This window comes from Neovison vison, chromosome 12 (assembly GCF_020171115.1).
Source record: "Neovison vison isolate M4711 chromosome 12, ASM_NN_V1, whole genome shotgun sequence".
Taxonomy (NCBI): Eukaryota; Metazoa; Chordata; class Mammalia; order Carnivora; family Mustelidae; genus Neogale; species Neogale vison.
The window spans coordinates 13,850,796-13,863,243 of NC_058102.1; the positions used below are offsets into that span (position 1 = coordinate 13,850,796).

Consider the following 12,448-nt stretch of genomic DNA (forward strand, 5'->3'; position numbering starts at 1 on the left):
CTGGTTTTCCTTGGTCCCGTTCACGCCTCTTGTTTGTATGTTTCGTTTATTAATAAGATACGCTGAATCAGGGTTAGTGGCCAGTGGATACCTCCAAACTCAGGAGAAAGCGAAAGAGACAAATCCGACATACTTTGTAATCAGAATCAGGTGCCCTGACATTGAATAACTTGGACCCTGGAGTCAGGCACTGTGCGGTCTTGATGGCTCTGCCACTTCTTGGCTTTGACCTTTGGGCAGATCAGCTCTCCAAGCCTTGGTTTCCTCATCTCATAATCCGGGAATGGCAATGATAGTGGCTCCCCCCAGGGTTGTTGTCATGACCAGAAGAGTCCACGCATAGCTGGGACTGAGCCCCAACATACAGTCCGAGGCTCCGTGTCGTGTCATAGCACCATTGGCCCAAATCTTCATATTTGTGGTACAAAAGGCCACTAGAATCACAGAGAGCTCTGGGTTCAAATTCCACTGGCTCCCTTCCTCCTTGGCTGGTGATCTTGGGCAAGTCAGTAACACCTTTGGTTATCTTTCTCCTCATACAGAGAGTTAAAACCTATTTGCCCCCTAGCGTCCTGATCAGGGTCAAATGAGAGGCGGTCTGGGAAAGCCCTTGGTACATATTTGCATTCAGCGAATATGTACAGATCTGAAAACCTTGACCGCACATGGTCGGTATTTAGGAGAGGGAAAGTGATAAAGGAAAAAAGAAAAAAAGAAAAAAAAAGAAATATCTGGATTCAAAGTCTGGCAGCACCGCTTCCTCGCTGTGTGGATTTGGGGCTAGTTACTCAGGCCTCTTGAGCCTCATCTGACTTACCTGTGAAGTGGCAATGATACCGTCTGGGTCACAGATCGGTGTCTGAGTTTTTATAAAATTAGAGGTTCTAAAGTGCCAGCGAGTGGTAAGTCTTCAGTACATTCTCGGTTCCCTTCCCTTGCTGCTTTTAATCTCTGTGCTAGCTATGGAATTTGCAATCTGGAATGCACAGCAATTAGAAAGGTTTTTAACTTATTAACATCCCAAATCCATCCTCTGTATACAGTTGCATCAATAAAGATCCTTTTATTGGGGCAAAACAGAGCCCCGCCTCTTGGTGCCGACTGGAAGCATCCTCCCAGCCGGCCAGGGCTGCAGGACCCTCGGCAGGACCTTCCGTCCCAACCGGCTTCAGAGAAAACCCTGGCCGCTCTCGCATCTGCCACGGACGATAAGCACAGAGGCCTTCGCTTCAAACCGCACATGTCCCCGGCGTGGCAGGCACACAGTTCCCCCCCTAACGCGCTGTGACAAGTATCGCCATCCTGACAATACCCCAGAGAGCCCAGGGACTTCCACACCCTAACGAGAGTGGCTTAGCGGGACATAATAAAAGATCATCGAGCACTACCACAAGCTGGTGGAGACGGTAGGAATTCCTCCTTCCGTTCCACCCTACACGTCCAATTACAGTGCGGCAGGCTGACTGGTGCCTGTTGGATTGATTTTTAATTGAAGAAACATTTCGGGTGTGTTTGTAAACCTTTGAGTCAGAAGTAGGCCCTGCGTGAATGCCACAAAGAATTAGGGGAGCCAGTGTGCGGGCTCCTGTGCCTGGCTCTCTCTAGAATTCTGTTCAGAAAGAATGACCGCGGAGCTGGCTCCTCTCCCAGCACGCGGGAGACAGACAGCCCTTCCATCCCAGCAGCTGCTGAGAACGGTTGATAGGGATGGGGGGGGGGGAGGCTGGCCGGGCGGGGGGGGGGAGGCTCTGGGTCACAGCGTCCTTGCCACCTGGCCGAGAGGCTCTTGCTCTCCTGTATTCCTTTGACAAAGTGCAACTCGAGAGACTCACGTGGCTGATGGGTTCTGTTTTCTGTGAGTGGAGGAAAGAGAACCTTAGCGGGGGTCATGGGACCCACGCTTCAGATCACGCAGGAGCGTCTTAGGAATTCAAATTCTTGGTCCCACCCAGCCCTAGCCAACGGGGACCTCGGGAATCAGTGCTGGAGTGATCTTGGGCGTGCTTCAGTTTGGAAAAGCACCGTTCTAGAGAGTGACAGGGAACTTATTCTCCATGTAACAGCCCAGTGATCTTCTAAAACTCGATTTTCCTTGACTTAACAGTGGGTGGGGTTATAGCCCAATACACCCATCATCGGCTGAAAATACATAAGTCGAAAATACACTTAATGCTCCTAACCTACCAAGCATCCTGACTTAGCCTCGCCAACCTTAAACGTGCTCAGAACACTTACATTGCCCTCCAGCTGGGAAAATCATCTTAACACAAAGCCTGTTTTATAACAAAATGTTGACCATCTCACACAATTTATGGAATGCTTTCCAGAAAGTGAGAAACAGAACGGCTGTCTGGGGTCAGCGTGATGGCCGGTGTATCCGTCGTGGAGCCCTGTGATCCCGGGACTGACCGGCATCACGAGGGAGCGTCCCGCCTGCATCCGGAGGGCCTGGGGGAGAAACGCATTGCAAAACACAAAGACACAAAGCGCGGTGCCTCCGGAATGCATATCCCTTTCGCACCATCCTAAAGCTGAAAAATTGTTAGGTCAACCCATCGTAAGCTGGGGACCCTCTGAATCTCAGGTCACCATCTTTAAAATTCTCCAGTGATTTCTCATTGCAGTTAGAATGGTACGGCTGGGGCGCCTGGGTGGCTCAGTGGGTTAAAGCCTCTGCCTTCAGCTCAGGTCATGATCCCGGGTCCTGGGATCAAGTCTCACATTGGGCTCTCTGCTCAGCAGGGAGCCTGCTCCCCACCCCCAACCTCTCTGTCTGTCTCTCTGCCTACTTGTGATCTCTGTCTGTCAAATAAATAAATTAAAAAAAAAAAAAAAGAACGGTACTACAGCGGTCCACTATGGCCTTCCTGCTCCCCAACATCTTCTGTCCTTCTGCCCCTCCTCACTCGCCTTGTCTTCCCTCTGTTCTTGCTTGAACGTGCTATACTCAGTTTCCCCAAGGGCTGCTCTGTCTCCTTGGAAAGCGTCTTGCCCAGACTTCCTCTGGGCTGGGTCCTTCTTCTTATATCCAAGTCTCAAATTTGGGACATGGCCTTCCCCAGCCAGCCCTCAGGGTTCCTCCTCCCTGCTTCCTGTTCCACCTGCCTTTTTAGCCTTCCGCCCCCTCCGAACATGTCACGGGTGGATCTGTGTCTTCTCCCTCGACCAGAAGGAAGCTCCAGAAGTTCAGGAACCTTGTCTTTTTCGTTCCTCCCAGGACCCAGCACGTACACCTGCACATCGCAGATTCGTAACAAGTATCTGTTGGATGCGTGCATGTTTGAAAAGCAGAACTAGAACCTAGGGAAGGAGTTACAGCTGCCATATGTTGAGTACCGGCTGCATAGCTCGCTTTGTGCCCGACACTTTATAGAGAAGCTTAGTTCAGTATATGTGCTGCCGAAGCGAGCACATAGAGAAGCTTAGTTCAATGGGCTTGTCAGCAGGGGCAAGCCCCCCTCCCCCAACATGAGTACCGTTTAACACCTGTTTATGTCCTGTGTGAAGCAGGTCACATGGCTATCCCAGAACCAGCAGGGGGGTATCCGCAGAGGCTGTAGACTGAGAGAGAGGAGTGATTTGTAGCCATTTTGTCATCTACGGAGCTATTACTGTCCACGCTGTGCATGCATAGTAATGGAAGCCTGAAGAACCGCCATCTCTTGCTCAGGGATGCAGACACAGCTCAGAGTTCAAACCCAGTTCTCTCTGCCCCAAGAGCCCACCGTTGCACCTCCATACCATGCAACCCGCCTTGCTCTCATCAGCTGCCTTGTAGGGAGGGAGCTCCCCATCCCAGCAGAGGCCGACGGGCCTTCTGGAATTCCTTCCGACCCAGTCTTGTAGGTTTCTGACTCGGCTGCCTCCCTGCCCGATCCCTTGTCCCTAGACAGAGTGCACGAGCCTTCCTGACTCAGCAGAACTCCCTGGGGTAACGCTGGCTCCTGTCTAGACCTTTCTGACATCTCTTTGGCCCTTCTGGAGCCTTTGCCCTCTTCTGGGCAGCATGAAGCTATAGTGGGCCCTCCGGGGAATCAGAGAAGGGCATGGGCCTGTGGGTTGGGACCGTGGGTACTAACACTCAGTCACCCAGTGCTCTTCAACAAGCCGTGCCCTGCTCCAAGGCTGAGCTTTTTCATCATCTCGATGGCATCATCCAATCAAGAAAACCTCTACGGTTCTTTCCAAACTGAAAATTCCGTCCTTTGAGGATTAACCTTTGTCTCTTGAAACCCTGCCCCTTGTCCCCCGTCCTTGCTGTGCTACATACGTTATTGTCCGGTGTTAAGAGACCAGAGAGAGACTCAGCCCAGGACCGCCCATGGAAGGAGCCACACAGGATGACCTTAGGGCACAGGTGTGGGGAGACGCAGCCAGGAAAGGGGTCAAGAGAAGGGCGGGTCTTGGAGCCAGTCCCCCAGAGAGACTGAGGAGGAGGAGGAAGCGGAAGGAAGGCACAGAAGCTGACCCAAGGGAAGAACACATTCATGTCTGGGGAAACGGGCAGCAGAGACAAGATCCTTGGGGACACTTATCCCAGGCTGCCCTGTAGTTCCGTACGGAATACCGGTCTGGGGTCTGGGCATGGGGATCGGCCAGACGTGGTGTCAATCCAGCTGCTCCGCTGAGTAGCTACGTGACTTGAAAGAAGTCCCTTCACCTCCTCGAGCTTCCTTACCGGGAACCCAGTGACGAGAATCTCAAGTTCATGGAGTCAGCCTGAATGTTGAACGGTAACAGTGGAAATGCAGCTGGCATGGCAGCCTCCAAGCAGCAGAGAGACGGTAGGGATGCACGCTGTCGCCCTCCCATTTGTATATGTTGTCCTCATTACGAGAAACCTCAGTCTGTCGCTGTTGTTCAGGTCCCGGAGGGAAGCTTGGTTTTGAGGAAAGAGAGGTCAGAAAGCTTGGGGCTGGTGGCAGCCAGGCAGGAGCAGCTAGGTCATCCTTACTTGTGGTTCGTGAAGGTTCCACGGGACATCTGGCCCCATTTCTGGGAAAGCCCACGTGGTCATGACATTTACCACGTCAGAGGCACCTGAGAATCATCGGTATCTGTGTCTCTGTTCTCACGCTATGCCCTTGGAAGAGCTTGGAGGAAGGGCTTGCTTCCCTTGCTTCCCGCTCAGAAAGCTCAGACACAGACTCGGAATCCCAGGTGGCGGGGGGCCCCACCGTGGGAACTGGCCTCTCTTCCCGCCGGACGTGCGTGCCTCCAACCTGGGAGCTCTTACGGCCACGCGAGACTTTTAAGTCATTCTTACCTTTCACTGCCCAGCTCTCAAAGGATTTGTACGAGCAGCTGTCCCTTCCGAGCGCACAGTCCCCTCCATTTCACAGACCGTGACAGTGAGGTGCAGATGGGACCACTCAGAACCCCAGATCCGCTGAGCCCGGCAGAGACCCGGGCCTGCGGCAGAAGCCGCACGCGGACTCCGGGGAAAGCACGCCTTGTGGAGAAGGCAGACAGCCTCTTAGAAAACTGGCTCCGGTCAATTTGATTAGTACGTGTTATAAAGTAGGAGGCATGGAGGGCATTTTCCCCTGATGAACATCTTAAACCTCCTTCATGAAAGAGGAAGCAACTCCTGGCAAGAGCAAATCACAGAATTACTGAGAGGAAACTCTGAAAGTCCATCGAGAAAGCCATTGACAGAAGATAGGTGTGCCCATTTTCTTTTGTTTAGAAGCAGGCAAATGCATGGAATCTATTTCCTGGTAATTGTCCGAATAAAGTGGGCATTCCTACCAGGAGACCGCTGATTATGTACCTCTTGCTGGGCAGGGGAAAAATTGAAATAGGCTTTTGCTGTTTCTTAACCATAGATCCGATCTGTCAGGCACTTCTAATGCCTTTGGAGGGGAAAAAAAAAATCTTCATAGATTTTCTGTTGAAGCATTTTTGTAGAATCCTCTCCATGGGAAGCACCTTTTGTGTTTTTTTTTTCCTCTGGGCTTTCTTCTTCTCCCCTCCCCCCCCATAATCCTTGGCACGATGCCTGTCCTATAGCCTCGCAAAATTGGCCGGGACCCTGGGGCAGAAAAGGCTGTGACAAATGAAGATAGCATCACGCCGGGCACACTTTTGTCCCCAGCGTCCGTGTGCTTTTCCGTTCCCTTGCCAAACACCCAGCGTGTGTTTCTTCTTATTGTCTCCAAGGCCCCGTCCTTGTACCCATCTGTACAGGTCTGGTCCCAGTCCAAGGATCCAAGCTGACCAGACATCTGGCTCCCCAGTTTCTCCACCAGGGAAATGAGGGAAATGACAGCCGTGCACCGGGTTGTTGGGGGAGTCCTGGAAAGGGTCTGGTGCACCGTTAATGAGCTGATGATCATAGTTACCATCGCTCGTGTTTTAATGCTTCTTGTAACTTGGGGCCTCGGTTGGGTTAAATCTTCTGTGGCTGGTTGCTGCCTTAGCAGAGCCGTGCAAGGGCTGGACGTCTTTGCTCAGAGAGGAGAGGCATTAGGTGTTGTGACCTGGGAGGGGATCCTTACATCCGTTAATGTAATCATCCCCACCCCGGTGCAAAGAGGAGTCTGAGAGGAGAAGGCTTACCGTGGGATGCGACTCTGTTGGTACCCCCACCTTCATCTGGAAGCAGATAAAACAAGAACCAGCCAGGTAAGTGCTTACGCCGATTTCAGAGATAAAGGAACTGAGCTTTGGGGATTGGCCCCCAGCACGCAGTGATGGATGGATGTTGGAGCAGGGACTTGGACTTGGAGGGAGCTGACCAGGTGTGTGTGGCGGTGGCGTCCACCCTGGGAGGCTGGGTGCATCTCTCGTGGCCCAGGTGCCCACGGCTGGCTCAGCTTTCCTGTCTCCTGCAGGCTCCAGATGCTCGAGGCCATCTGCAAGCACTGGGAGGGACCCATCAGCCTGGCCCTCTACCTGTCGGACGCCGAGGCCCAGCAGTTCCTCCGCTACGCGCAGGGCTCCGAGGTGCTCATGAGCCGCCACAACGTGGCCTACCACATCGTGTACAAGGAGGGCCAGTTCTACCCCGTGAACCTGCTGCGCAACGTGGCCATGAAGCACGTGGGCACGCCCTACATGTTCCTGTCTGACATCGACTTCCTGCCCATGTATGGGCTCTATGAGTACCTCAGGTGAGGGCCCAGGGGACGCCGGCTCGGGCAGTGCTGGGACCAGAAGGCTCCTATCCCTGTCTTCCCTCTTAAAGATGGGGCAGCTGGGACCCGGTTGGGGAGGGCGGGGAGGGGACCCGTCTGCATCCACCCAGGGAGAGAGCGCTGCCCGCCGGGTTCGGCAGGGCCATTGGGCAATCTGGTGTCCTTGTTTTCCTGACTAACAGGCCAGAACCCCACTTTGCATACCGAAAGGTTAGAAGCTGCGTGTGGCCTCAGACGCGTCTCTTCCGCTCCTGGTCTAATGTTCTCTAGCTGCTAGGGAAACATGTCGCCCCTCTCCCGGTTTTGGATCAGATGACCTGCATCTAACCATTCTAGGAAGATCACTGCCTATTCTGTAAAACAAAGCAATGTGACGGTGAAGGCCAGCGTTTATTGAAGTGCCTTCTGTGAGCCAGGCATGGTTCTGAGAGCCCGACTAGCAGGAGTTCATTCCCACCCCCCACGGTCCGTGGGCCGTGCGCTATGATGGTCCTCGTTTCCCGGATGGGAATGTGTGGGGCTGTGAGCCCACAGTTACACGCGGACTCACGTAGGGGCCGGGCTCAGCCAGTCCGACTGCAGAGCCGTGGGCTGAGTCGCCCTCCCGGTGGCCTCGGTGATTGTCCAGTGACCGGTCCCAGCTCTGCCGACGTGGCGGGGCCGGCGTCCAGCGGCTGGACAAGACACTGCGCGTGGAAGGCCGATGACTGCGTGGGGAGTGGCATTGGTTATGGTACAACAACCAGTCTGGGCTGAGAGGGACTGCTGAATTCATGCAGCCCGGAAGTCCCCATGTGACTAAACTAAAGTCACAAGTTGTAACTCGAACTGTAAATGGTCAGGCTTCCCCCACCCCCATCCTTTATTGCTGGCATCTGTGGGCCTGAATTCTCTCTGCTGCCGGTGGTGCTCGCCTGGATCCCGGTACTGGGAGAGGTGATTTGTGCTTATTAATCATCCTGCCGGAGCCACACGTCAATCCCAGAAGGCAGGCAGGGCTCCCCCTTTTACTGTGGGCAACAGCAAGGGGAGCAGCAGAGCCCCCCCACTCCAGTCCCCACGGCTTTGCTCCAGGAGTGGAAGCAGAGTCCTGGCCAGCAGGCACTGAAATCCGTACTTGCCTGGCTGCTCTGGGGTTACAGACTGTCCCCACAGGGCAGGAGTAACATTCTTTCTCTCCCGCTCTCTTGCCCTCCCTCCCTTTGCGTGTGTGTGTCTGTGTGTCTCGTCTCTGTCTTTCTCTTACTGTCTCTGTTGCTCTCACTCTTAAAAAAGATCCTCCTCCCAAAGAGTTTAAATCCTTTGTCCCAAAGCTACAGCACAGGTGCCATTTAAGTCCCTCCCCACCCTGCTCCTCGGAGCAAGGGAAAGCAGCGTGCATCTCTGTCCACATTTCGGCACCGGGCCTCTTTCCAGGGTTATCTTGGGATTTCCTAACTCCAGTCCCTGCCCTGTGAGCAGGAGGAGCCCCTTGCAGCCTCTCTCATCCGTGACGTTGGGGCAGCATGCTTCTTGGTCAGGGAGGATGGGAAGTGTCTTCCCAAAGAGCATGGCCTGCGCTGCCCCAACTCCTGGTGTGGTCACAGGGCTCTGGCCAGCGATCTGTCCTCCAGTTCCTGCTCCTGCTGCCGCGGGGCCTTGGAATCCCAGTGTGTGTGGTGAGGGTGCCCCCGTGTGGCCAGACTGCGCTTTTGGCACCTGATTCCTGGAGATTCCCAAGCCCCCACAGCCTGCAGCATCACAAGCTCTGGGAGTCCCCGTGCAAGGATGGGAGGGGGTTCCCAAAGGAACAAATGGTGGGGGCCACCCTCCACCAAGAAAAGAGAGGCTTGAGGATCAAACCGAGGCCCAGGCCTCCCCGCTAAGGGGCTCTTCTGTAGGAGCCCCTGAGGGGCCTGCCTTCCAAGGAGTTGGCGGTGAACCAGCCCTCTCCTAAGAGTCTGTGGTCTGAACCCCATGTCCAAGCCCTCTTTTATTATTTTACCTCCTGGGTCTAATGTTGTAAAAAAACATCACACAGGAACAGACTGTTTCTATGTTCTAGTCCCTATGTTTTATTGATCAAAGATGCTATTAATCTCTAATCAAGACCTTACTGAGGAGGAGCTAACCAGCGGTGCCAGTAATTAACATGTTCTTACACAGACTCACCGGGGGCTTGGTCGGCCTTTGCCCCTTGTTCCAGGAGGGTGCGCGGTTCCCCTCGGGGGGGTTGAAACGTTGCACGTTGCTCCCAGAACACTACTGCTCTTCACAGTCCCTACAGAAGTCCTACCTTGCCTGGGAAGAAAAGATCTTGTCCAGTCTTTTTTTTTTTTTTAAGTTTTTCATTATAATTCCTGTATCATTAACCTACGGTGTCATATTCGTTCAGGTGTATGACATAGTGACTCAGCACTTCCATATGTCACCCGGTGCTCATCACGACAGGGCCCCTCCTTCATCCCCATCACCTGTTTCATCCATCCATCCCCCCTCGCCCCCCTCTGGTAACCAGCAGTCCATTCTCTACAGTTCAGAGTCGATTTCTTGAAATCTCTCTCTGTTTTTAACTTTGCTCATTTGTTTGGTTTCTTGAATTGCACATCAATGAAATCATACGGTCTTTGTCTTTCACTGACTGACTGACTTTGCTTAGCATGGTACCTCTAGCTCTGTCCACACCGTTGCAAATGGCAAGATCTCATTCTTTTTATGGCTGAGTAGTATTCCACTGTATATACACACCACAACTTCTTTATCTGTTGATCTCTTGCTGGACACTTGGGCTGCTTCCATCACTTGGCTGTTGTAAATAATGCGGCTACAAATATCAGGAGACCTGTATCCCTTTGAACTAGTGATTTTGTATTTGGGGGGTAAATACCCAGTAGTGCGATTGCTGGGTCGTAGGGTAGCTCTGTTTTAACTTTTGGAGGAACCTCCATGCTGTTTTCCAGAGTGGCTGCACCAGCTTGCATTCCCACCTAACAGGGCACGAGGTTTCCCCTTTTTCCGAATTCTCTCCAACACCTGTTTCTTCTTGTGTTGTTGATTTTAGCCATTCTGACAGGTGTGTGATGACATCTCATTGTGGTTTTGATTTGCATTTCCCCAATGGTGAGCATTGTTTCATGTGTCTGTTGGCCCTCTAGATGTCTCTTCGGAGAAATGTCTATCCGTGTGTTTTGCCTATTTTTTAGTGTGGTTATTTGGTCTTGGGGTGTCAGGGTGTATTGTCCAGTCTTTGTAAAGTACACATGTGGAAACAGACCAGAAGCCCTGACTTGCCCTGACTTGCTTGTCTAGAACAAACAGACCTTGTAGCTTTCCTGATTTTTCTTCTGTCCCATCCTTAGTATCCATTCGTCTTTTCTTTCATCTAGTGGGTAAACTTTTCTTTCTTTTCTTTTTTTTTTTTATAGATAGGAGGGCTTCTCTTTTTTTTTAAGATTTTATTTATTTATTTGACAGACAGAGATCACAAGTAGGCAGAGAGGCAGGCAGAGGGAGAAGGGGAAGCGGGCTTCCTGCTGAGCAGAGAGCCTGATGCGGGCCTCGATTCCAGGACCCTGAGATCATGACCTGAGCCGAAGGCAGAGGCTTAACTCACTGAGCCACCCAGGTGCCCCTAGTGGGTAAACTTTTATAAGGCACCTGCTACTCTTTGTCGCCGTATCTGTGAACCACAGAGATAGGACTGGCAAATCCCAGTGCTTACAGACCAGCAGTAATAACAGTTCAGTAAAGATGCAAATTCTTTAGGTTCTGCAATGGGGCGGGGGGTTTCCCCTCCCTGGGATCCTGGGGGTTGGGTTGGGAGTGGGAAGAAGGGATGCCCTGAAGAAGAGAGATCCAAACGGAGGCTGAGTTGGAGTCAGCCAGTGGAGGTGGCAATGTTCCAGGTGGAAGCAGCTGTCCATTCCAGAGGTGCAGGGTGGCCGGGGCCTTGATGGAGAGAGCAGCGAGAGACGATGTGGACAGAAATGTCAGCTGGCATGGGTCCCGCAGGACTCCTGATAAATATATAGAGGAGTGTGGGCTCCGTGAGGCAGGAGAGCCGTGGAGGAGCCCCAGGAGAATCGGCAGATCAGATGTTCCTTTTGGGAAGATCATTGTAGTTGCTTTGCGAAGGAGCAGAATCTCAGCAGGGCCAGAGCAAGGGGGAGAAACGAGGGGACTGTTGTGCTGATCCGGGCAAGAGGCAGGGAGGGTCTGATGTAGGGTCGGAAGCAGAAGGGTGGCAGGTAGATGGACCAGTGGGAGACTCGGCAGCTGAAGTCAGGAACTGTCTGCAGAGGTGTTTGGACTTTGAAAGGGAAGGTGGGAATCTCTCCCAAATGCTGCCACCTGACTCTTCTTGGCAAAGTCCGCACCCTGAAGTCTGGCCTGCTTTGGCCCGCCTCTCACGCCGGCCGCCTCCTGCTCTGCTGTGTCCATGTCCTTCCTTGACAGAGCAGGCTGTCATGGCCTTGACTTTGAGTGTTACAGTGGACAGGACGCTTGCTGAGACCCAGGACGCCTGTTCCCGCTCATGCTGTGTGCCGTAGTGAACTGTGTGACTTCCAGAAATTCTGTTTTCAGCCCGTTTCCTCATTATCAAGTGAAGAAATTATCTTACATCAGGAGTCATAAATGCAGATGCCCGGAGGGGTCAGAACCTTAGCCCAAAGCAACAAAAAATGCTGTGTAGGAGTCGCTAGAGAGACTATCGCTCCCATCTGAGGCTCTTAGCTTCTCTCCACGCCAAGTGTGGCATGATTGCTTTGGGGGCAGTGGGTGGCAGGGCTAAGGTCTTCATATTTTTCTTTCTTTTTTTTAAGATTGTATTTATATATTTTAGAGGGTGGGAGAGTGTGCGACCGGGGATGCTGGGGAGGAGAGGCCGGGGGAGAGGGACAAGGACGAGCAAACTCCGTTGAGCATGGAGCCCACAGCAGGCCTGGATCTCATGAGCCTGAGATCATGACCCGAGCTGAAACCAAGGGTCGGATGCGTAACTGATCGAGCCACCCAGGTAACCCAGTCTCCGTATTTTTCAAGAGGAGCTGGATACTTGGATTTTTGTGTTTTGATTTTTAAGTCAACAAGTAATTTAAAAAACAAAACAAAACACAACACTCTCCAATCCCAGACCAATATTTCTTCAGGCTGAAGAGAACCTCCCAGCCCCATCCTGTGCCAACAGTTTGTGACCTCTGACCTAGATAATTCCTAAGCACCAGAATTCTGAGAACAAGTAAGGACTAGGATTGTATCAGAAGCCCCAAAGAAGCTTGCACTGTTCTTTTCATATGAGGATAACCATATTGGCTTGCCATTGGCTTGTG

At 52.5% G+C, this 12,448-nt stretch overlaps 1 protein-coding gene across 2 annotated transcripts in view; it reads left to right on the forward strand.

The window, feature by feature from the left end:
• Window positions 1–12,448, forward strand: part of LARGE1 (LARGE xylosyl- and glucuronyltransferase 1) — a 533,441-nt gene that overhangs the window by 495,489 nt on the left and 25,504 nt on the right. For both annotated transcript variants that reach the window (XM_044228337.1, XM_044228338.1), the window contains one exon: window positions 6,837–7,115. In XM_044228337.1, coding sequence (XP_044084272.1) covers window positions 6,837–7,115 — 279 coding nt within the window. The remainder of the gene's footprint in view (window positions 1–6,836; window positions 7,116–12,448) is intronic.